The 26,600-nt window shown below is 39.7% G+C and overlaps 1 protein-coding gene across 5 annotated transcripts in view; it reads right to left on the bottom strand.

The window, feature by feature from the left end:
* Positions 1–26,600, bottom strand: part of SLC24A2 (solute carrier family 24 member 2) — a 199,558-nt gene that overhangs the window by 30,506 nt on the left and 142,452 nt on the right. For all 5 annotated transcript variants that reach the window (XM_050944184.1, XM_050944179.1, XM_050944183.1 and 2 more), the window contains 3 exons: positions 21,220–21,318; positions 19,091–19,197; positions 1,822–1,956 (listed from right to left, as the gene is read on the bottom strand). In XM_050944184.1, the coding sequence (XP_050800141.1) occupies positions 1,822–1,956; positions 19,091–19,197; positions 21,220–21,318 (341 nt within the window). The remainder of the gene's footprint in view (positions 1–1,821; positions 1,957–19,090; positions 19,198–21,219; positions 21,319–26,600) is intronic.

The raw sequence follows: 26,600 nt of genomic DNA, 5'->3' as shown, positions 1-26,600 counted from the left end.
ACGAGTGAAACTGCTGAAAAATCACAAAATCTACTTTTACATTAATTCACTAGGCTTTGTAAACTCATAGACTCATAGACTCTAGGACTGGAAGGGACCTCGAGAGGTCATCGAGTCCAGTCCCCTGCCCTCATGGCAGGACCAAATACTGTCTAGACCATCCCTGATAGACATTTATCTAACCTACTCTTAAATATCTCCAGAGATGGAGATTCCACAACTTCCCTAGGCAATCTATTCCAGTGTTTAACTACCCTGACAGTTAGGAACTTTTTCCTAATGTCCAACCTAAATCTCCCTTGCTGCAGTTTAAGCCCATTGCTTCTTGTTCTATCATTGGAGGCTAAGGTGAACAAGTTTTCTCCCTCCTCCTGATGACACCCTTTTAGATACCTGAAAACTGCTATCATGTCCCCTCTCAGTCTTCTCTTTTCCAAACTAAACAAACCCAATTCCTTCAGCCTTCCTTCATAGGTCATGTTCTCAAGACCTTTAATCATTCTTGTTGCTCTTCTCTGGACCCTCTCCAATTTCTCCACATCTTTCTTGAAATGCGGTGCCCAGAACTGGACATAATACTCCAGTTGAGGCCTAACCAGCGCAGAGTAAAGCGGAAGAATGACTTCTCGTGTCTTGTTTACAACACACCTGTTAATGCATCCCAGAATCATGTTTGCTTTTTTTGCAACAGTATCACACTGTTGACTCATATTAAGCTTGTGGTCCACTATGACCCCTAGATCTCTTTCTGCCATACTCCTTCCTAGACAGTCTCTTCCCATTCTGTATGTGTGAAACTGATTGTTCCTTCCTAAGTGGAGCACTTTGCATTTATCTTTATTGAACTTCATCCTGTTTACCTCAGACCATTTCTCCAACTTGTCCAGATCATTTTGAATTTTGACCCTGTCCTCCAAAGCAGTTGCAATCCCTCCCAGTTTGGTATTGTCCGCAAACTTAATAAGCGTACTTTCTATGCCAACATCTAAATCGTTGATGAAGATATTGAACAGAACCGGTCCCAAAACAGAACCCTGTGGAATCCCACTTGTTATACCTTTCCAGCGGGATTGGGAGCCATTAACAACTACTCTCTGAGTACGGTTATCCAGCCAGTTATGCACCCACCTTATAGTAGCCCCATCTAAATTGTACTTTCCTAGCTTATCTATAAGAATATCATGAGAGACTGTATCAAATGCCTTACTAAAGTCTAGGTATATCACATCCACCGCTTCTCCCTTATCCACAAGGCTCGTTATCCTATCAAAGAACGCTATGAGATTAGTTTGACACGATTTGTTCTTTACAAATCCATGCTGGCTATTCCCTATCACCTTACCACCTTCCAAGTGTTTGCAGATGATTTCTTTGATTACCTGCTCCATTATCTTCCCTGGCACAGAAGTTAAACTAACTGGTCTGTAGTTTCCTGGGTTGTTTTTATTTCCCTTTTTATAGATGGGCACTATATTTGCCCCCTTCCAGTCTTCTGGAATCTCCCCCGTCTCCCATGATTTCCCAAAGATAATAGCTAGAGGCTCAGATACCTCTTCCATTAACTCCTTGAGTATTCTAGGATGCATTTCATCAGGCCCTGGTGACTTGCAGGCATCTAACTTTTCTAAGTGATTTTTTACTTGCCAGTAAAAGAGTTCTTTATCACATCTTTGCCTTAAAATAGAGCGATATTAAACTATATTAAAACTATGCCAAAGGGGGTTTAAAAATGTTCTAGAAGACGGAGAAGTTTGAAACTGTTCAATGAAACCATTCCATTGTACAAAACACATCAACTTATAACAACAGTGTGGTACTCACAGGCTTTCTGACATCTGGCAGGGTAATCCATAATGGAAAAACAATGGGGAAAACAGCAAGATACATGAGCTGTTTGCGTAGGGTGTCAGGCCAGGCCAGGCTGAGAGGCTGCTCTTCATCATTGTCTTCTGAATTCTGTCATAAAAATGGAAGTGAATAGAAGGTAAGTTGGGTGAATAAAGTCAGCGATCTCTTAGGAGAAAGTCATGTGAACTTCATGCTTCGAAGAAAGACTCATTGGCTGCAGCTATATTACAACTATTGGGCGTGAATTGCCAGTGTTGGTGCAGGAAGGTGTAAGCTGCACCAGCCTGTGTCCCTAAAGAAGGGCAGATTATGTTTACAATGCCAGGTAGGTGATAGCAGCCAGGGGGGTGGAGCACTAAAATGCAACTAGAGCTTCACATGAATCCTGCTGGCAAAGGCTGCCTGGGGATGCAATGAATCAGTGGCCCCTCCATTGCCAATGCTAGCCATTCTTTGGGATTGCACTGACCAGCTTCAGGCATCCTGGCAGAGTGGGGATGTAGCCCAGTGGGCTAGTTTGCTTTATTATATTCACTGCTACTGTAGTGCTAGCTCATCATCATTATATTTGCTGCTTTGCCTTATATTCAGCAGTAATGCAAGAAACCTACAGGCCCATGTACTGTAAGACATTAGCTTCAGCAAATCAGCATACATATGTCTGAGACCTTTCACCTAGGTAAATGGAGCTAAAGCATAAGGTCCATGTATAACCGCGACCTTTAACATAAAGGATGCGTTAAAGCAGGTAGTTACAGGGGCTTTCCTAACTTCATACCCTTTTAAGCTTAACTGATACACCACAACTTAGAACTTGGAAAGAACCAAAATAACCAGCTAGGACAGAAATAACAAACGTGATACCTAACCACAAAAGGGCCATAGTAATGAATTGACATATATATAAAATTGAGATCATTGAAATACTAACCTTTAGAAAAAAGACACTCTAACATTAGTGAGATGAGAAAATACAAATAATAAGAAGGAAAAAATCTGCTACTGAATATGCATTGAATGTAACTGTGTCAGCATAACAAATTATAAAAGTGGCATCCCAGCCTAGGGGCAGTAGGAGAGAGATGTAGTCCTTGGGAGGTGCCAAAATGATGGCCACTGGTGATGACGGGGAAGGTGATGGTGTTGAGGAAGATGATGGCTAACATTTCAGGTTGCTCTACAGGGGATGATGTGAGTATACGGATATGCAGATGTACATTCTGTAGTATCTCCATCTATCTTACTGAGTTGTGGTGTTTGTTACTGTGCTAAATGTATTAATAAACAAAAAGAGTTCCTATACTGTGAATGTTGCAACTGTGCACATCAGGGTTCCCAACTATATGCTAATTTGAATAATACTGGGCCTGATCTTGGGCAAGAACCTGTCAACCCTCAAAGTGATAACTGGGGATTCTTAAATAATCAATATAATTAATACATAATCGAAGACCAGGCTACAGGGACTGTATTCATTTTGTGCCTCTGACACATCTCCAGACAGACTTCCACCACTGTTTCCTCCATTCTGGGTTATACTGGGTACAACTAGAGTAACCCAGGCCGGAATCAAGACCATCCATAATGATTTGCCCTCTGACCTTTCAGTCACACATCAATTTTTTAGCAACTAACCAGCAAAACTTTAGGGAAAAACTCTCACTCACATGATGGATCTTCACTCCAATATTTTAATCTCGCTACAAACAAGCGTTTGGGTTTGATTTTACACCCTATTGTTAATTGCTTTTCAGCCACTTGCTTTACCACAGGATAAACTTGGAGGGACTTCTCCTGTGACATGGGATCTTTATGGCTGGTCACATTACTTTTCCTGTTTCTCTGCCCTCCTTTCACTCCTTAGCATGCACGTGATGTCGGACCCTTTAGGACTGCCATAGAATGCCGCTAATGGGCATGACCTAAACTACTTTGACACTTACACCTGTTTTCTGGCCTTTTTGCCCAAGAGGCCAAATTCATTCTTGGTGTAACTCAAAGAGGCGATGTTAATGAGGTTACACCAGTTCCAACTTACACTGCTGTGTAAGCCAACACAAAATTCAGCTTGAATGGTTCTGTCCCACAAAGGGCCTGATCCAACCCCTCCGAAAGTCTCCCACTGAGTTCAGTAAGAGAACGCCCAAAAAGCAATACATGGTATACATTGAATTTTCCTCAGAGCATGCAGAGATGTGCCTACTTTTAAAAGTTATTTTAAAAAGAGCTTAGAATTGAGATCTCAGACCTTTCTGAAAATTACATACTATTCTTCAAATAAGTTCATCCAGTGCTGTGGAACATTATCATCATGTTTCTATGAGTTAAGACCTTGTCTTAACAGTGCTTAGCTAAGGTTTTTAATGGTGCGGCAAGAGGCTGGTTTCAGAATCTACTATTTGGTTAGTTAATTGCACAGCTCTGTAATTTTGGGGGCTTATTAATAGTTCTGTTTCAAAATCCATTCCTAATTATCCAAATGTTTGGATGGACTAGAAAATCATGCATTTGATGACTTTACAGTAACTCAAGGTTGTCCTCTCAATAAGGCGATCATTTAAAATGTTCCTATCAACACTAAGGGACACAAAGCCTGATTCTGATCTAAGTTTTCCCAGTTTTACATCTGTATCGCTCCATTAGCTTCACTAGAGTTTTGCCAAATTTACATAGATACAATCAAGCCCATATCCACAGTCCCCTCTTGATGTGTTCATAAATGCAGCTGTCTTACCAATTATACACACGTTAAGAGAAGACCATATCTTGTTAGTCCCTGTACGTCTAGAAATCCCCAAGTAATCTGAGCGATGAAAAAATGACAGTGAACTGAAGAGTCACAGATATTTATCACGACAAGTTTTATGAACAGATATGGGTACAATTTGTTATACTCTCACCAGAGAACATTAAGCATCTGAACAGTTTAAGAGATTGGCGTGTCCTTTTATCTTTCTGTACACTGCCAAAGCAGGCAGCTGCTCAGCACTTCATTTCCATAATCTATTGCAGTTTGACCTCTTTAGAAAACCTGTGCAGGTGCAAGACTACTTCCTTCAAACCAAATCTGTTCTCTGTCTCCAGATTCTGGTAGAAGCTACTAGGGGTGGGAGAATCAGATGAGGCTAGATACCTAGCTTTGAAATAATGATTATTGAGGTAAAATAGGAGCACAAAAGAAAGGTTGCCTAGGTAACTCTTTCTGAGTAGTCTGGGTATATTTCAAGCAGCAAACTCAGCAGGAATAAACCTCCATAAACACTAGTTTCAAAAACAGCACGGAATGACTAAGCATTTTCTGAATTATCATATTTAGAGATTAGCATTGATTAGTAATCTTCTTTAATCATGGTAACTCTGCACATATATTGATATGTATATGGACACACACACACATTTGTAGAACATGTAGATGTTCAACACACAATTCGTGCATGCAGTACTGTCCATTCTGATTATATGCCTTTTGATTCCGATTTTTCTTCTGTGTAAAGAGGACTAACTCTTCTGGTTTTTAGTAGAATTACTCATGATTTACCCAAGTGCTGATGAGTTTAGAATCAGACCTACTGTTGTCTTACATGGGCATAGAAAATATCGCAAACTATGAAACCTCAGAAGCTCATCACATAATTCTACAGAGGGATGGAAAGGAGACTAATTATAGTGACAAATTTGGAGCTGGTGACATGAAGAGCAAGTTATCTGAACTAAATCAAAGTCTCTTCAATTCAAAACAAAACCTTTTACTGTTTGCACACACTGGGAAAACAGCATCATTTTATTCTCTGGTTTCTCTTCACCAGGATTTAGGCACAAGTCTGCAGTTTATGTGGCAAACAATTTAAAACTCACAGTTATAAAAAAATACAAAGAACCTAAAAGCACCCACATGGCACTGCGAATGGCTATGGAATTATTAACAGGTGGCAGCTTCTGTAATTCTGCATGTGATTCTGGGTTCTAAGCAGAGATTTTGCAGACACTGCAGTAAAGGAAAAGGGAAGCAAACATTACAATTGGTTGCAGGTCTCTTATTCTGGTGAAAATACTTAGCAGAAGGATATTATACACATCACAAGTAATTATAACCTTACTAGGTCTGAATACTGCCCTTAGTCATATGCATACGAGTTCCAGTGGCAACAATGGAAGCTGCGAATACATTATAATGGGCACAATTTGGTCTTTAAGGTCTAATCCTTCATTTCTAATTTGAAAGAGTAAAGGAGGCAGAATCAGGGCTTGATTTGCAGAGTTAATGAGCTCCAACAACTCACATTGAAATCAACAGAAGCTGAAGATGTTCAGAATAGTTGAAAAATCTGACTAATGGGGAAAAGCAATACTGAGTTATCCACAAGAGGTTGGAGTGGAGAAAAGAAAAAAAAATCACCACGACTTTGAGACAGTATAAGTCTGTCTCGGAGTCAACTCATTCATTACACTTGGAGTCAACTCATCCATGAACAAACTAGGGAAATACAACCTAGATGGAGCTACTATAAGTTGGGTGCACAACTGGTTGGAAAACCATTCCTGAAGAGTAGTTACCAGTTGTTCACAGTCATGCTGGAAGGGCATATCAAGTGGGGTCCTGCAGGTATCAGTTTTGAGTCCAGTTCGGTTCAATATCTTCATCAGTGATTCAGATAATGGCATAGAGAGTACACTTACAAAGTTTGTGGTTGATACCATGCTGGGAGGGGTTGCAAGTGCTTTGGAGGGTAGGATTAAAATTCAAAATGATCTAGAGAAACTGGAGAAATGGTCTGAAATAAATAGGATGAAATTCAATAAGGACAAATGCAAAGTACTCCACTTAGGAAGAAACAATCAGTTGCACACATACAAAATGAAAAATGACTGCTTAGGAAGGAGAACTGTGGAAAGGGACCTTAGAGTCAGAGTGGCTCACAAGCTAAATATGAGTCAACAGTGTAACACTGTTTCAAAAAAAGCAAACATCATTCTACACTGAATTAGCAAGAGTGTTGTAAGCAAGACACAAGAAATATTTCTTCTGCTCTATTCTGGGCTGATTAGGCCTCAACTGAAGTATCGTGTCCAGTTCTGGGCGCCACATTTCAGGAAAGATGTGGACAAATTGGAGAAAGTCCAGAGAAGAGCAATAAAAATGATTAAAGGTCTAGAAAACATGACCTATGAGGGAAGATTGAAAAGACTGGTTTTGTTTAGTCTGGAGAAAAGATGACTGAGGGTGGGCGACATGATAACAGTTTTCAAGCACATAAAAAGTTGTTACAAGGACAAGCGAGAAATTTTTTTGTCTTTAGTCTCTGAGGATAGGACAAGAAGCAAAAGCTTAAATTGCAGCATGGGCAGTTTTGGCTGGACATTAGGAAAAAATTTCTAACTCTCAGGGTGGCTAAGCACTGGAATAAATTGCCTAGGGAGGTTGTAGAATCTCTGTCATTTAAGAGCAACGTAGACAAACACCTGTCAGGGATGATCTAGATGATACTTAGTTCTGCCTTGAGTGCAGGGGCTTGCCTAGATGACCTCCTGAGGTCTCTTTCAGTCCCACGATTCTATTATTCAATGATTCTATGAGTGAAATATCTCAAGCTAGACCAGTCAGAGATGCTTGCAATATTTCTGAATTAAACCCATCTGCGGGATAATTTTTTTTGGGGAGTATTTTTAAGTGTAAATGGATTTCCGTGTCCTTACTAAAATTCCTGGTTTTTAATAATTAATGATGACATTTCATTTTGATGATCCTTGGCTGCCTGTATGATCAGAAATCAATGTGCCAGTCTAACAATACTAGGCATATTTCCCTCATGAAATGACAAGAAAGAAACAAAGCAAGAGGGCCAAAAGATTCATTCTCTGGTGAGATTTGGTTGAGAAAAATGTAAGCAGATACCAATCTAGCACAAAGGGCACTGCCAAGGAAGAATGCTAAAAAGATACTGTTGTGAAGTACTTAGATATCTTCATTGCCTGGATTCCTAAACTGAGCCTAATAACAACTGCAGTTGCATAGAGGTCAGGTTAAAGTTGGGATGAAAATCAGGCCATACATGTGTAAATGTCCATCTGTTCATTTGTGTAAGCAGACAGATGTGCCCACAAATTTTGCAGGTGCATTTTAAAGGCCTCATTTGAAAATATGGATCAGAATATGCCAAGGAAAATATAACTATATATGTTATTCATGTTATGAATATAACTAATTCTTTAGTATTCTAGATAACCATCAGAATATATGAATTCTGTTTCTTTCAAACTGACTGCCTTAGTGAACTGTCAGTGAAGAGAATAACTTACCATTATATTCTTTATAGTCTTCCCCATTAAACTTATTTAATACCTGTCACAGTACAAGTTTTTTTATTAAGATATGTGTGAAATCTCTACAGTTGTTCATAATACAGTAACTGTACCAAAGATATTACATGAAAAGGTAATTTGTGCGGTTTACTTGCTACACAAATCTTAATCGTCTCACTATCCCTTATGCTATGCTCCCTGCCCCTCTCCGCCTGCGTGTTATATTCACTTGTTTTCTCTCATCTTATACTTAGACAGTAAGTTTTTTGGAGCAGGAACCATCTTTTTTTATGTGTGTATGAACAGTGCCTAATACAATGACTGAGACTCCAGGTCAGTAGACCCCAAATTGTGGGGCATAGAGGAACATTTGGGGGACATGGCAGGGACCTGCCCAGCTCCAAAGGGGGGCAGGAAGAGAGTGCTGGCCAGCCCCACTCTGCCCCCAGCTCTGCTCCAGCCCCATTCCCACCCCAGCTTGGGTCTCTAACCAAAGGCCCTGGCTCGCGACCACAGCTCTGGCCCCACTCCCAGCTGTGGCTCGTGATCACAGTTCCCGGAGAGGGCCCAGACAGGTTCCATTATGGGTAAGGAGGAGGTGCGATGGAAAAAAATTGGGGACCACTGCTGTAAGTGCTACCGAAATACATATAAATAAATAAATAAATAAAAATGTACTAAGAACTACACTAGACAGATATCCCGTTTACTTGTTACATTGTGGGTCAGTAGGGTATTTTTGCAACAACAAAAAAATCAAGTTTTTATTTTACAGAAATGAAGGTTGAGAAAATAATTTTCTAATGTGTCTAGTTTACTCATAATCTGGCCATTTCTGAGAAAACTTTACAGTGAAAAGTAACGACTGTATGACTCAGAGCATTTCAACAATGCCAACAGATGGTGACATTTCATCAGTAACTCTTTTGTTTATAACCAACAGATTATACCGATTCCCATCTGCCAAAATCATAGTGTATTCACTGCTTCTAGCAAACAGCAGAGAAGAATTGTCTGTTTAGATGCTTATGCTCAAAATATATTACTCAGGAAAAACAGTTGTTCATCTAGGACTGCAGCTGAAAACTGCATTTTGTTATGGATGTAAAAAAGTCTGAAAGACAAATAAAATAACCCACCTCAAAATTTATTAGTGTTCCCAAGTGTGTAAATACTTATTAACTGCTTACAATAAATTGATTACATCTTATAACAGGGATCTCATATGAGTTAAAAATATTAAGTTTTGAGGCTCATTATATTGCCCCAGATTAGACAAATTAGACAAGGACTATATATTTTTCTATATGTGCTTATCTCCTGTATAATGATTCCTGACACAGATAATCAGCACAGAATTAGCATCACGTTTCCATTGAAAATGGTAAAAAGGCAGACAGGGACCATTCATGATTCACTTTGATCATGTTGAAGGATAGATATCATATCATGTGTAAGAGTGTTCCTATCCATTTTCTGCTTCTTAGTGTTACAAAAGACAGTCATGGCTATTTGTTTCTAGACAGTAGACACCACCCACCAACATGACCTTTCTTAATGAGAGAATTAAGATAAAAATAGAATGACATCTCAAAATGTCGCCTGCCTTAAATTGATATCTTATTGTTCAATGTTAAGATCTGCTTTTGTTCTACAGGTTATTTTATGTCCTCACCGAGACAGAGAGGGAGGACAGTTAAGTGGGTTAAAATGCTAGTCTGGGTCTCAATTCTGCTCCACCATAGACTTTCTGGATGACCTTGGGCAGGTTATTTAGCCTCTGTCTCCCAATTCCCCATCTGTGAAATGGGAGGATAATAATACTTCTCCCTACTTAACAGAGGTGTTGCAAAGCTAAATAAATTAAAGTTTGTGAGGTGCTGAGTTCCTACAGTAGACATGTAGAGTACTGTATTACAAACTATGCTCAGCAGGCCTGCAAATGGAAATAACAATCCTAGTGATCTGGAGATGCAACTGAAGAGTAAGCCTGTCTTGTAGCCTCTTTCCCACTGTCCTATTTTTCAAAAAAAAAAAAAGATAAAAAAGTGTACAGTAGTAAATACATAGAACAGACCAGTAAATAGCCATGGGAATACAATGATCAATCCCATTTTATGGCAGTGCAACGATCTCAAAGTTACATAAAAGTTAAGTTGACAAGAGAGATCTGCACAATTATTTCAGGATCAATGAAAAGGCAAAGGAGAAGATTTTCAGGCAGTAGAAAATATATGCTTACTGATCAAAAGAATATCAGGCACTTTGGGATATATTATTACCTTTCAACAAAGGCTTTTTCCTCTCTTCCCCTTTCTTTCCCAAATTCAAGCATTTAACATATTTTGGGAAACACATCCAAGTGACTGAGAACACGCCTATATTTAGATTCAAATCATGCTAATTTGATGAAAAGGGCCACACATTCCTTGGAAGGGAATAAATGCCTCAGACAAGAGCTTTGTCCTGAAATGCACTAACCATGTGCTGCTCTTTGGTGAAGAAAGCTAAATCCACTTTACCACAGTTGCTCAAGTAAGCTGTTTAGTAATCACACTGAAAACAATGAAGGTTTAGCGATGTGTTCTCATTGCCTCCAAGGTGTCTTTTCTTTTCATGAAAAGTTATCTTTGAGATGGTTGGCATATATATGTTTTCCAATTAGGTTTCCATGGAAACTAGTGAAAGGGTGTGTGTGTGTGTGTGTGTGTGTGGGAGGAGAAGGTGTTAACTTGAAATTGGATGTTATTTTTAGGAAAGCCACAGGTTAGAATGATTACAGCTGAAGTGGCTTAATCAAGTACTTGTTAAGGGAGATGGCGAGGGAGAACTTTCAGAAGGATCATTTCTCTATATGGCAACCTATAAAATATTTAATGAGATACCATCACTGTCCTTCTAGTCCTCTTTTCATTTTGTCAGACATGCTCAGTATTAAGCTATAAATATACCGTGTTATATAATAGAGCTTTCTTCTTCAAGGAAACTTGTTAAAGGTTAGAAGGAAAACTACAATAACTAGGACTAAATCCAAAGTAAGATGGAATACACTGCAAGAGGGAAGAAAGCCTAGGTTGGTAAGGACAAAAAAAGGAACATTTTACAGATTGGATTGGAAAAAATTTATCTCAGTGTATGTTTTTCCTCTCAAGAGGGCTGAACCAACACTCACTAAAGTCAATAGGTGTCACTCCTTTTGACTTCAGTGGGACTTAGATTGGACCAAACATTAATATAACTGGCTTGGATTGGTGGACAGGGCTACAAGGGAAGGCCTCTCAAGACTTCTGCAAGCGGTGGCAGAATAGCAGAGACCTGGGCTTATTCCATGGAGTCTGGCAAGAGGTCCAGCAGAACTTAGATCCTCTGCTGGAGAAAACTGGGGTCAGGAGGTGAGAATTTGAAGATAGGCCTGGGAAGAAAGGAAGGAGCAAGATACTGAGGATGGGGAAGAGAGAAAGATGAATGAGGAAGACAAGAGAGAGAAAGAAGGTCGGAAGTAGGGTGAAATTCATCCAGCCTTCTACAAGTGGTTTATAGGCCTTGTGCTTGGACTCTGCATAGGAGTGAATTTCAGCCAGAGAGTACAACACTAAAAAAAACAAAAGAGGGAAGGAAGGAGAAATTAGACTCAGGAAAAAGTGTACGAAAACAAAACAAAACAACAGAACTAGGGACAAGGAAAAAGGAAAGGGAAAGAAGGAAGAATAAACAAGGGTGTCAGACAGAGTTACTTTTTAAAAATAAAGTATAATTTCAAAATGTTATAAAATAAAAAAAAGCAAAAAAATAAAATTTCCCTACTCCTCTAGCTTTAGCCTCAGATCACCCTAAGAAGCTCCAATTCTCTTCTTTTCTGGGATGCCTTTGCTCATTGTTTTAGTTTAAAAAAAGTATTTGTAAACAAGAAAAAAGAGCTTATCTATACACACTTCTAGGGATGGTATATGGAAAACAATAATTCCAGTATTCTGATTGTGGATGCATTTCACCTCAGACAAATGTGCATCAGATACAAAACTTCATAATACTATGTTTCTGATCTAAAGATTTAGATTGAGCTATCACAATTTGGACTAATGAAGGATAAAATTGCCAGAAATGTGACCCTGTGTATTCTTGGTATGGGAACTGAATAACAGAAATATGATATGGTAGGCACAAGACAGAAGACAATTAGTTTCCCTTGCAGATCTTGCTGGTTCAGAATGCAAACAGGCTATGATAGCATTCCATGATCCAGCTTCTGGCAGTAAAATTACATCCTGAGCACACTTGCTCCCCAGCCATCAGTTTTCAGAACAGTGGCTTTTCCCTGAAGGCAAATGTGGGGCTTGATCCTTCAAGGTGGAGAATGCCTCCGACACCCCTCAGTTGCTGTGCCAGATAACTGGCAGAGAGCTAATGTAACACTCAATTTTTAAAATGGTTCCAGAAGCAGTCATGGTAATTACAGGCTGGTAAGCATAAAGTACCAGGCAAATTGGAAAAGAAGAGAAACTATAGTAAAGAAAAGACTTATCAGACACACAGATTATCTTGATTTATTGGGGAAGAGTCAACACAACATGTGTAAAGGGAAATCTTGCCTCAGCAATCTATTAGAATTCTTTGACAGGGTGAGCAAACATGGAAAAGGGGGATCCAGTGGATATAGGGTACTAGGACTTTGAAAAGGTACCTCACCACTGGCTCTTAAGCAAAATAAGCTGTCATGGGATAAGAAGGCAGGTCATCTCATGGATCAGTAACTGGTTAAATGACAGGAAACAAAGGGTAGGAATAAATGGTCAGTTTTCAGAATGGAGAGAGGTAAATGGTGCTGTCCACAAGGGATCTGTGTTGGGACTGGTGCTGTTCAGCATATTCATGAATGATCTGGAAAAAGGGGTAAACAGTGAGATGTCAAAATTTGCAGATGATACAAAATTGCCCAAGATAGTTAAGTCCAAATCAGACTGCAAAGAGTTATGAAGGGATCTCACAAAAATGGGTGTTTGGGCAACAAAATAGCAGATGAAATTCAATGCTGATAAATGCAAAGAAATGCGTATTTGAAAATATAATCCCAACTACATATGCAAAATGATGGGGTCTATATGAGCTGTTACCATTCAAGAACGAGATCTTGGAATCATTGTAGATAGTTCTCTGAAAGCATCTCTGCTCAATGTGCAGCAGCAGTCAAAAAAGCTAACAATGAAAGGAACCATTAGGAAAGGGATAGATAATAAGACAAAAAAATCATAATGCCACTATATAAATCCATGGAACGCCTACACCTGGAATACTGCATACAGTTCCGGTTGCCCACATCTAAGATGTATTAGAATTGGGAACGGGCACAGAGAAGAGCAACAAAAATGATTAGGGGGATGGAAAAGCTTCCATATGAGGAGAGATTAAAAAGACTGAGACTGTTAAAGGAGACGACTAAGGGGTGGATATTGGAGGTCTATAAAACCACAAATGGTGTGGATAAAGTGACTAAGTAAGTGATATTTACCCTTTCACATAGCACAAGAACCAAGGGTCACACAGTGAAATTAATAGGCAGCAGGTTTAAAACAAACATAAGGAAGTACTTCACACAAAGCACAGTCAACTTGTGGAACTCACTGCCAGAGGCCAGAGTTGTAATGTGAAGGCCAGAATTATAACTGGATTTTAAGAGGAATTTGATAAATTCCTGGAAACTAGGTTCATCAATGGCTATTAGCCAATGTGGTCAGAGACACAACTGCACACTCTTGTCCTTAAACTTCTGATTGCCAGATGCTGGGTCTAGATGATAGGGGATGGATCATTCCATAATTGCTCTGTTCTGTTCCCTCTGAAGCACCTGGTACTGAACATCTAGGAATACTGGCCTAGATGGACCATTGGTTTGACCCAATATGGCCATTATTACATTCTTATCAAGATCTTTGTGGGGGAAATTGCTCCTTTTACCTAAAATTGCAACTTAATTTTCACCCTGCCCCCCACTCTTTTTATTTCCCATAGCCTTTTTTTTCTGCCTCTCCTCTTCATCATCTCCTACTTGTCACTGAGTTTTTCTTCCACTCTATTCAATGCCTGTCTCTCCCGCTTCTGTCTGGTCTATGCTACTTTCCCAGCATTGACTGGGCACTTTTTCCTACTCTTTAGCTTTAGGGTAGTACCACAGTCAGGCCCAGCTAAGACAAATATTCTAACAGTGTTTGAGCCAAAGACAAGCAGGAGTACCTTTGACAAGGGTCAATGTGCAAAAAAGAGAATCAGTGTTTATCTGATTCTTACAGAAGTATTTTAATGTTATGACAATCATAGAGAAACAGAACATTTTTTTAAAATTCCAGCTTACACGGAATTTATATTTATACAAATATATTTTTATGGATAGTTAAGCAGTGACTGTTTTGAAGGGTTTATAGGGAGATATTGTTCCCACATATCCAACCTTGAGTTTATGAAAGGTTGGCACATGTCAGTATAAGATATGGCCTCTTCCTACCTCCCTTTCCCAGGGACCAATGCCTGCCTTAAAACACAAAGGAGATAATCTTTATTGTCATATACTTTCACTGTTTCTTTGTTTTAACCCCTAGGAGTGGACAATCAAAGGAGTTGCTTCATTCCTATGGACCCCAAATCAGAATTCAACATATATATTTTATACTAATAAAATTGTATCAAAGTAGTAATTAAATATTAACTTGAGACAATGGGTGGAGACATTATGTAACCTGTTAACCACTGGCTAATGTGCCATCTTGTCTTGCTGCAAAACCTATCCCGGGGTGTGGAACAGTCTACCCCGTCACTTTCCCCCGCCCATGGAAAATCTATATATTCTATTGTAATCAATTGTTTGACAGTGTCTCTGAGCTTAATAAGCAAGGTGACACTCCACCAGTGCTGTGTGTAATAAACTCCTATGCTTGACCTCTACACAGTGTGGATTTATGTTCCTTCAGTTTCAAGTGGCAATCATTGGAAAAGAAGAAAAGTAGAGAGACTGTGGAAATGTTGCCAGCAGGGGCGGCTCCAGGTCTCAGCATGCCAAGTGCATGCTTGGGGCGGCTTGCTGCGGGGGGCGCTCTGCTGGTCGCCAGGAGGGCGGCAGGCAGGTGGCCTTCAGAGGCTTGCCTGTGGAGGGTCTGCTGGTCCCGCGGCTTCCGTGCCTGTGGGAGGTCCACCGGAGCCGCGGGACGGCGACCGGCAGAGCGCCCCCCGCAGCATGCTGCCGTGCTTGGGGCGGCGAAATGTCTAGAGCCGCCCCTGGTTGCCAGGAAAGACTGCCTCAAAATGTAACTGGTAGTATTTATAGATTAATAAATTTCAAGGCCAGAAGGGACCATTGTAATCATCTGGTTCGACCTTATATGAAGCATATATCTTATAGAAAAACATCCAATCTTGGTTTAAAAATTGTCAGTGATGGGGAATCCAACACAATTCTTGGTAAATTGTTCCAATGGTTAATTACTCTTACTGTTAAAATTTCACACCTTATTTCCATTCTGAATTCATCTATCTAGCTTCAACTTCCAGCTGTAGTCCAGCTGAGTGGTGACAAAGACATGAATAACTGAGGCCAGGTCACTGTCTAGTTGCTTTCTGCCTGTGCAAGTGAACCCCTAAAACTTTTCTTCCAGCCTGATGGAGCTGAAGGTGCAAAATTACTCATGCATTCTTTAGGTTGTAAGCTTCTGTACTCTTGACTGGGATGAATAATGCATCTCACCTCTACTGCAGTGCCGTACATTTTGAGCATATACTAACGCCTGCAGGATCTGACATGAAAATTTCAAGCATTGCCTCACTAAAAGTTTTAAGTGGTTAGGAAAATAAAACAAAACAAAAACAAAAAACAAACCAAGCTTTGCTCAATATTGTAAACTTGCAATAATTTTATCTGCTTGTCCTGCAGTTATTTGAAATGAAACCATTAAATTTTCTGTCTTGGATGATGAGGCTGCTTGACCCATTTTTGAACTGGGGTAGAATCCACTTCATTATAATGCAAAATGACAACAACTGAACCTTTCTATGAGATACAATTGCTTTTCCTTCACTAATTTCTCAGGAGTTAGCTATAGGCAGGATCGATTTCCTTACTAAGTTATTGTAAACTGGATCCTTTAGAATATTCATGTGTGCCACAAAGTTATTATTCATCCACACCACAACAGGTTATTCAGTGCTATTGTAGGATAATAAAACTAACAATGAGCCTACTGAAATGGAATTAATAATATCACTCGCTGGATTTTTTTCTTTTCTTATACACATTTTTGCTTAATGTTAAAACCAGCAACAACATTTATTTTGGTTCAGCAATGAATTCAGACTCTCAGAACATCTCCCAAGTGGACACTGAATACGGCTGATCTACACTGGGGACTTACATTGCCATAGCTACGTAGCTCAGGAATGTAAAAAATTCACACAACTGAGTGACGTAGTTAAGCCGACCTAACCTCTGGTGTAGACAGTGTTGGGTGAATGGAAAAATTCTTCTGTTGACGAGGGCTACCACCTCTTGGGGAGGTGGCTTACCTACACCAGTGGGAGAATCCCTCCTCTCAGCATAGATAATGTCTACACTGAAGCACTCCAGCAGTGCAGCTGGAGTTGTGCCACTATAGTGTTTCAAGTGTAGACAATAGTGATCTTAGCTACCTTATGAAAGCTGAATATTCTCCATGAATTAAGGTGTAATTTGTTGAGGATCCTTTTAATAGGAGTGATACCCAACTACTTCGCTTATGGGGCATGTTTTGCTTGGCTGATGATGATTCTGTAGCATAGGGGGACCATCCATCTGGATGGCACAGTTTACAGAAACTGTAATTTACTGTGCAAATTGCCAGCATGCTCTTCTTTTGACCCAACATTCAACTTCCACTTTTCACAGTCTAATTAACCAGGATAATAAGGCAACATATTTTTCATGGTCTCTTTAGGTGGTCTTGTGAGCGCATTATTTCATTCCTATCTCCAGAGGTCAGATAACTCCATTAACAGACAGGATTAAAGGCATTTGGCCGTATGTTGCACTTTATAAAACACCTATGGGGTACAGCTCTCTTGTGATCTCTCCACCACTTGCTGTGTGAAATAAACAGAAACCTCTCCAGTTAGCAGAAATCACATCCAGTATCTTACTATGCATCTTATGTTATTTTCTGGCTTGTAGACAAATATATGAATTCAGATGACTTCTCCCTTGTAAATGCACTTTGACTATATTTTCTGTCCCTTGTAAGACATAACTATGCAGAGTGTTGCACTCAATAATATAATTTTGGTTTTCATAAACTTGCTTTTCGGCATTTCATTCTTTTTTTTGTTAAAAGTGTCTCACCTAGGGCCTCCACTAGCTCCCATTGAAAAAAACTGCATTTGACTTCAATGAGAGCTGGATCAAGTCCCTAATGAACAACAACAACTTTTGGTCTAGAAATATTAACCAGAGATCAGAGTAGAAATAAAACAATGGTGTTACTGTTCCAAAAGCTACCCACATAATATCCTCCACCCATTTGAGTTGTCAAAATGAGATGCCATTCACAATAGATTAGACAGGTGTTTTAATATGACTGTGCAGCTCTCTGAGTTTGGTTCCCACTCAGTGGTGGGTCTTGTATATGCCTATAGGCTCTCCTAGGTTCCTCGACTGGGGAAAAAATAATCATCTTTACATATATCACACATCACCCATTTGTGGCATGAAACTGAGACACCATTCACAGTAAAATGTGTAAATCTGTGATTCTTCCTCTTTTTTTACATGAGGGATGAAATAGTTAACAATGGTGACATTTGAATGGTCAGCAGTGGGCATCAGAGTTAACATCTTACCAAGATGAATGGGGCAGTTCACACCTTTCAGAGCTATTGTTCCAGGCTCTCTGCTCATCTCTGCAACTCAGTTACACTTAATTCACGTATTTCAGGTTTTCTTCACCACCACAACTAGAGACTGTTTTATTTTTAAATTAAAAGATGAGATTCTGGGGAACATGATATTATCTTCAGAGAAGTTCTGGAATAGTGTATAGGCATGTATCAGCTGTTTCCAAGCCCTGAGATAAACCTTTAGGAAGGATGCCATTCTCTGCCATAAGAGGTCCGACTATGGCCTCAGTCCTGTAAACTTTTATCCACATACTTAATTTTCACTGACTTTAATGGGACTACAAAAATGTGTGAAGTTAAACATTTGCAGGACTGAGGCATTGTATGTATACTTCTCAAAAATTAACTCTTGGGCTGTGCTAAAGTAGTTAAAACATTTATTAAGGCTATTTTCTATCCTGACATTTTGCTTTTCATCAAAATCACTATTTTCATACTGCAATTGTGAACTGTATCTTATCTCCTATAACTGCAGAGATAATTTTTGCTTGAAAATAGGCCACTCTCAAAATGGACCGTGTTCAAATTTTAATTAATATTTTTTGTAAAAATAAGACTTTTCATATTTGTAAGAGAATGGAAAATGCTTTCAAATTTCAAGGAATTTAAGTTTCAGTGTGACTACTTTATAGAAATGTGCAAAACAGCTGCCAGAATGAGGCTGAGGCGTCTAGGGTGGGAAGCAGTAGCAGAGTAGTGCTGAAGAGTAGAGATCTAAAGTAACAACAGGGACAGCATTTTCCTGCAGTTTCCCAATGTGGAGCAATTTTTGCTAGAACTTACCTAAGGAAAATGCTAAGAATTTGTCTGCATAGTTTAAACTTAAAGTAAACCACGGTATGAACTTCAGTGCCAAGAATTGCTTTTTACGAGGTTTTCTCTCTCCATGGTGCCTTGCGCTGTAGCTTCAGGTCTAAGAGCATGAAACAGCAAGATCCTACTTGGTAAAAGCCAACTCACTAGCTTTCCAAAATAGCAGGAATATGTTTATCAGGGTAAAGAGAAAGAGAGAGAGAAAAAAATAAAAGACAGTAACCTCTTCAATTCCATGGGCAATGTTTCCATTTTGCACTGGTCCTGAACCATCATTTGGTGGTGTTACTTCAACTTCCACTTTTGTAGTATTTGGGAGTTCAATTTTTTCTGTAACATCATCCATAAATGAAAAAAACAGAACAAAGTAATAGATAAAACACTGCACTCATATTTCAGTCTATTTGAGTTATCAAGTGTTACTAGTGAACCGTTTATTTTTGTGTGATGCAATTCCTTTCCCTATGATCATTCAAGAAATCTTCTAAACAATAGGCATGCCAAAATTTCAGCTGTTATTATTAGATAAAGATGGTAATGGCCCGAAATCCTTGAACAATCAGAAGTCATGAGGAAGTGCTTCTAACAACAGCTGACACAATGAGACATATTTTATCTGATGTTGCTGTACAAAGAAGTGAATATAGCTGTGTAGCTGCATTACTGTTGTACTCAGATTTGTCCTGAATTAAAATCTGAGATCATAGCAGCAGTGCAAAGTGAAGTACATCTGAGATTATTTAACTGCTTGTGGGCTATTTTCCTCAGCATTATGCAATATTAACAGAGTATTCCATCCAATTGCTTGACTCAGTGTCAAAGTGCATCTGGATACAGAGTAAGGTCATGGCAAGTGTCAAACTGATTCAGTTGTTACCAGATACATTTGATAGTTTTTTTAATCTTTTTCCACTGCAATGAACATTAAGTGGTAAAGCAGTGGCTAAAAGAAACACGAAGGTGACTTAAGTTGTTGTTGTTGTTTTAACAATGTATAAGTTCTGAGCTGACCATTCTTTTTGAAAAAAACAGAATAAATGGGGTTGTGTAGGGGGTATATACAGGGCTGGGAAGCATGGATTTTTTCCAGTTCATAGTCAGGATATAGAGAAGCTGTGCAGTAACTCTGTGGCTGCTATTGCAGACTGCAGGTAACAGTACCCACTATACAACCAGTCCACAAACCTTTTGGCTAGTGGATTAGCAGTGTGTACAAACCTACCAGCCACAAGCCTGTTCATCCTATGGCCCAGCCCCAGTCCTTTCCCCAAAAGAAAGTTACCTTGCAGCAATACTCTGCAACAGGCTACTATGAACCCCTCATTGCAGTCTCCCCCTTGCACAACAGAACCATTGCTATCAAGGTTTGTGTGTCAATGCAAGATAGGTAGGATTTGCCTCTGACAGACCACATTGCTTGCAGCAACAATCATAATACCTATCTGAAGGCAACATTTTGCTCTTAGATACACACGATAGATCTCAAATCCTATATTCTCTTCTCTTCTCCTGGCAAGTGTGGAGATACATGACCCACATAAAATGCACATTTATTTCAGGTGTATGGAAAATGTATGTAAGTGTCCAAACTGCACACCTGGTAGATCTCAGTGAGTATTCTCCACATGCAGAGAGAACCCAATACCAGAGTCAAATGGCCTGGTAATGTTCTAAATAAATTAAGTATCACTGTCAAAATTTGGCCCTTATACCTGCCAAACATCAGTGAAGTCAATGGGGTTCCAGGGACATAACTGAGGATAGAATTTGCCTCTGTATTTTTATCAATCTTACTTGAGAACATTTCCAAAATTAGTGCTACGTTCTTTTCTCCAACCTTGCACAACAGCTCTCTGGATGTTTTATTCTGTTTTCTCTCCATGCACAGAACTCTCATTCATGTCTACGGGGGTTTCATGCACAATTCTTCAGAATAAAATACATGGATGAGAGAGGAAAATTTAGCCCTATTTGGCTCAAATGACTGACTCTAATGGCCTACCAGAAATGAATGGGTCAAAATCCAGAGTAAATCTTGTAATGTCACTGGAGTTATTCTGCATTTACACTTGTACAGCTTGAATCTGACCCACTATATGAATAGTCCATTGAGCAAACTATGAGCCAGATTTTTCACTCAGTTATACCAGTCCAACCCATTTGGAGTTGCAGGTGCTAAGCATCTCTGAAAATTAGGTTCCCATTTGGGAGTCCAGATATGGATTTAGAGGGGTAACTTCAGGCACTCAAGTCTGAAAAAATGTAGGTTTATTTATTTTCTTGGGTAAGTAAAGTAACACATAGCAAATATACCCCAAACAATAAGAAATGATTCTGTACTCTTATACTTACCAGCATGATTAGCAGCCCCGTTCCATCTTTCACTGTCTTCCACCTGGCACTTCTTTTTGGCAATCTTATGAAGAATTGAGGCCTTCTCTTTGAACTTTCCTAAAAGAAAACATTGTCATTGTTCAAGTGCAGCCATTCTGAGATGCTACATTTCTCTGTAATAACGTCCTGCTTTTGCTCTATAAATCAAAACCAAGAATTAATTTCTATCCATCCCAAACAGCTAGTTAACTCATTATTAAACATTGTTTGACATTCATGCATATGCATATTTTTGTTTCTTACAGAGTTAAGAATTTAAAAAGATGTTTGTTCATGCCCTAAAACTCAAAGAGAATAAAAACATATATTATTTTTCTGGTGATACAGTCAATCAAGTTTGCATAACAAAAGTGCTAATATAAAAAATGAAAGACAAATAGCAAATAAATAAAAATGCTATAAATAAAAACCACATTTCTTGTCTGATATAGGAACATAGGAATTGCCATACTAGATGCGATCTGTTGTCTATCTAGTCCAGTATTTTGTCCCCAGTACTGACCATTACCAGATATTTCTGAAAAAATGTAAGAACCCCGATAATGAAATAACCTTCCCATAGGCTAATTTTATTCCCAATCCCTGCCAGTTAGTACTACATTGTTCTCTACAATCTTGTACAATAGCTCACTGCATGTCTTGTAATGGTTGGTTTATGCCCTGTAGTATCATAGTTTATTTTCCTTGTATGTTTTTATGATAATATATGTGTTTATGATTTCTCTCTTCTGTCTCCTTCCTCCTTCATTGTAAATATTACTGATTAAGTAGAATGTAGGCTTAATTCAAAACAAACATATGACATGAAAGTCCTATCCTACAATTCTTGCTCTCCCTGAACTACCACTGAAATCAGTTGGAGTTCTGTGGGTGCAAAGACTTGCATGGTTTAGGAAAAAAAGGTATTTCATTAAAATCAAGCAATATAACCTAAAGGATACATTCTGTCAATTAACTACAGAAAGAAAAGAGAAGCCAGGCATAAAGAAACTTTGATTTAAATTAGAATGTCACTATTTCCAAATGTAAGTCATAATTATAATAAAATCAGCCTGTGCTGTTTACATGAAATGGACAAATTAATCAGAGGTCTAAAATAAAATAAAATAAATACCGCCTCTGCTCTCCTCCTTAAAAAAACTGGGAATATTTAGGAAGCTGGATACCATAATGGAATAATTACACGCTAATGCGCTAACAGGTCAGCAACAATCATTTATGTGGGAATGGAATAAATGGTCAACCACAATCCACCTGGTGGGAAAAAATAATAAAAGAATCTTATGAAAAGTCATGAGTTTTGCCCTTTCAGTTGCACGTATTATTCCAGAAACATCACACGGTAAAATAACGTGTTCAGCCAGAAGAACGGTAGGGAATATCATAGGCAGTTTCTTTTTCAGTTGCTAAAAAAATGTATAGGGGGATTTTGAAATTCTTTGCTATATAGTGCAGAAGGTGAAACAGAACCATCTGCAGAACAGTGGCAGCAAAAAGCAAGAGGCCAGCTCACCTCTTCATTGTGCAGGGTCAATGCCAGAGAATATAATTCAAAGACACAGAGGAAGAAGAGACAGAAAGTTGAATAAAGAAAAAAGGATAGAGAAAGGGAAGAGCCTATAGTGTGAGATGAACTGAAGAGATTAATTGTTTAGCCTAACCAAAAGAAGGCTAAGGGGGGATATCATGGCTCTTTATAAATATATTAGAGGGATAAATATCAGGGAGGGAGAGGAATTCTTTAAGCTTAGTACCAATGTGGACACAAGAACAAATGGATATAAACTGAACACTAGGAAGTTTAGACTTGAAATTAGACAAAGGTTTCTTACCATTAGAGGAGTGAAGTTCTGGAACAGCCTTCCAACGGGAGTAGTGGGGGCAAAAGACATATCTGGCTTCAAGACTAAGCTTGATAAGTTTACGGAGGGGATGGTATGATGGGATAGCCTAATTTTGGCAATTAATTCATCTTTGATTATCTTTGAGTATCCCTAATCCAGGTAAATATGACCAATGGTCTGTGATGGGATGTTAGATGGGGGGGGGGGGGATTTGAGTTACTACAGAGAATTCTTTCCTGGGTGCTGGCTGGTGAGTCTTGCCCACGTGTTCAGGGTTTAACTGATCACCATATTTGGGGTTGGGAAGGAATTTTCCTCCAGGGAAGATTGGCAGAGACCCTGGAGGTTTTCACCTTTCACCCCCCTCAACCATTCAAGTCCTGAGCTCTCCCCCCGCACCCGCACCCTCTGCCATCGCAGCCCTGGGCTCACCCTCCCACACCCTGTGCTGCCCCAGCTCTGGGCTCCCTCCTTCCCCCACACCAGTGCCCTCTCACCCACACACCCCCTTCCACCCCTGCCCTGGGCTCTGCCCTCTCCACCCGCACCCCCTGCCAACCCAGCCCTGGGCTCTCCCCCCATCCACCTGCACCCTCCTTCCGCCCCAGCCTTGGGCCACTGGTAACTTGCTCCCAGGGTAGGTCATCCAGCAGGAATTTTGGATGTGCACAGAACACAGACAGGATTGGTTCCCATATGGTTATAGAACTGCAGTAAAGTGGAACAATTTTCAGCTTGTGTGATTGGAGGATATCTGGATGCATATTATAAGACTGTCCTCCATAAATGAGGAAAAGTTGAGCTGCCTTTATTATTCTTTTGTTCCACTCTTTGTTTCTATGGGGAATTTGCCAATGCAATATCACTGTCTTCCTTTTAAACAAATAAAACTAAAAAAAAAAGACAATGGCTGTTGAAAATAGCAATTCCAGTCCTAAACACCACTGGGAAGCATTTCTTCCTCAATTTTATCCTACTTTTTCTACAGCAAATTACAGTGTATCAGTATATTTGATTTGGGAGAAAAGAAGTAACAGCTACCCAAATTGAGCTTGAGCACTCTTGAATTTTGAGGTGACCAAATCTGGAAGGCAGGTGCTAGATCCCCTTTCTGAGTATTAGCTAAATCTGGAAAGGAAAAGTCAATTCCTGCTTCCATGGTTCAGAAGTGGAAATCCTCCTAAGTGCGTGGTACTGTGTGTGTGGACCTAAAGCTACCCAGGTCCAGAGCCTCCCCTCCTTTAATTTTCATTTTAAATTCTAGTGGGATCCACATACCTCCTTTGCTAGGCTTCAGATAGAGAGGGACACTGTCCATTTAGTTCACCTAATTCCTTCTTTGGGGGCTGCAAGGTGAAGTATCCCTAATCCAGTCTGGTGATCTCTTCTGAAGGGGATATCTGGGCCAAAGCCTTCTTTGGGCACACTTGTTCCCCATTCACAGTGCCACCCCACTCTAGCAGTGACCTCTCCATTCATAGCAAGCTGCAGCACGAGTTTTCAGCTACCATACTCCCTCCCTCTCCCTTTCCTGTTGATAGCGGCCAAGGGAATGCTCGGAAATGTAGTGCTTTCCCTGCTCCAGGGCTGGCTCTATAGGCAGGGAGCTAACCTAGGAACTACAGCTCCCAGGCCCCCCTGTTGGTTCTCAGCTCACAGGCTGGATCCCTGCCAGCTGCCACCCCTGCAAATGGGCTGCCCCAAGCAGATGCTTGCTTTGCTGGTGCCTAGAGCCGCCCCTGTGTTCATGCTATTTTATGATAGTTCCTTCAGCAAGAATCATAGAAATTGGTGATGGAAAAAGCCTATTAGACTATCATCTAATCCATAGGTGTAGTTACATGAGAAAGCTGAATTGGGTTAATTTAAACTAGTTTAGTTAAATCAGTGCAAACACCTTCGTAGAGGCTCTTATTTGAGTGCAAGAATGGCTTTGTGTGGTTTAGTTCTTGTCAATTAGGAATGGGTTTAAACCAGACCGAACTAAGCCACTCTTAAACTGAACTAAAACTTCCCACACTTTTGCACTAGTTTGATATCAGTTTAAAAACTGGTTTAAATTAAACCAGTGCAACTTTCTGCTATAGACCAGGCCCATCTTTCTCCAAGTGCTGGGTTTTTCTCTCCAACACATTTTCTAACCTATTTTTAAATGTACAAAGAGATGAAGTATCCATCACTCCCTTTGCAAGATTATTCTACAGCCAGAGATCACTTCAAGGAAGTGCTTCTTAACATTAAGAGAAAATGTTATATTTCCTACTTTTTGTCCAGTAATCCTAGTTATGACCATTATAGCACTCCACCTCCTTCTTCTCCATCCTTGGGGCCACAATGTGAATGGCCTCACACTGGTGCCCAAAGGGTTTGGGCCAGCCAGCAAATACATAGTAAAGACACTATCCCAGGTGATCACCTGTGCACTGAGGAGGAGTGGGAGGAAGATGGGGTAATGCCTCCCCCAAACTCCAGTATGGGGAGTTTGCCAGGCACAGGAGGAGTGCATGATGCATCCTTTCACAGAGGGACAGATCCCCACAAGGAATCCTGACTGAGCCAGAGTGCTTCTAATCATTTGCACTTGGCAAAACGCTTAAAACTTTTCATTTTAGACCTGGATTTTGTCACAGTTAACCATGTCTTTGTCACTTCAAGTTTGGATTAGTGCAGTACACTCTAAATGGGGCTTGTATTACATGTATCCTCCATGATTTGCATTGACCACCAAATTATTTCTAGGCGAGTTTAAGGTATGGGTTTTGCTCTACAAAGAACTAGGTGCTGTGGGACTAATTATCTGAGACACTGCTCCTCCTCTTGTAAAATACTATGGCAGTTGAGATCAGCCAAAATACTTGAGTTCATAGACCCCTGGGAAGTACATGTGACCTAGAAATCATTTCTCACCCCTTGGGTTGATATAATCCAGATCTAATGACCTAGAAAAGCTACAGGGTTCATCTGCTTTCTTAGGCTTTTTCCATGGGGTGAGGGATGTTGAATAGTTTGGGAAGGGAGATAAAAGGAAGGAGGAGGAGGGGAGAGAAGTCCAAGCACTGTTCTACATTCATTATAATTTAGTTAGGTCTTTTCTATACATGAAAATTAATCTAGAATAAGATAGAGTGTGAATATAAAATGGATTAGCGATTCCCAATTAACACCACATACAGATGCTCTTATTTCAGAATTAAAGTACCTTATTCTGAATTATCTTAATCAGTGGAATTCCAGAATAAGAGCAACCACATATGGCGTTATCAAGAATATCTGAGGGACATACATGGTTTACCCATGGCACCTCCTTGCCAGTTGTGCCCCTTCAGCAGCAGAGTGCTGTGGTTCTAAGTAGTTATGATGATGCAAGCTTTTCTTCTTTAAACAGAAAATTAAAGAAGGGATAAAATGTGTGAGAGTGTCCATGTGCATGCATGTGTGAGATACAGAAGATGAGTGACTGTAAAAATACAATTCCCCTATTAGGTGATCCTTGCA

This window comes from Gopherus flavomarginatus, chromosome 3 (assembly GCF_025201925.1).
Source record: "Gopherus flavomarginatus isolate rGopFla2 chromosome 3, rGopFla2.mat.asm, whole genome shotgun sequence".
In the NCBI taxonomy this organism is placed as follows: Eukaryota; Metazoa; Chordata; order Testudines; family Testudinidae; genus Gopherus; species Gopherus flavomarginatus.
Note: the sequence above shows the minus strand (reverse complement) of the source record. Positions and strands in the feature narration are given on the sequence as shown.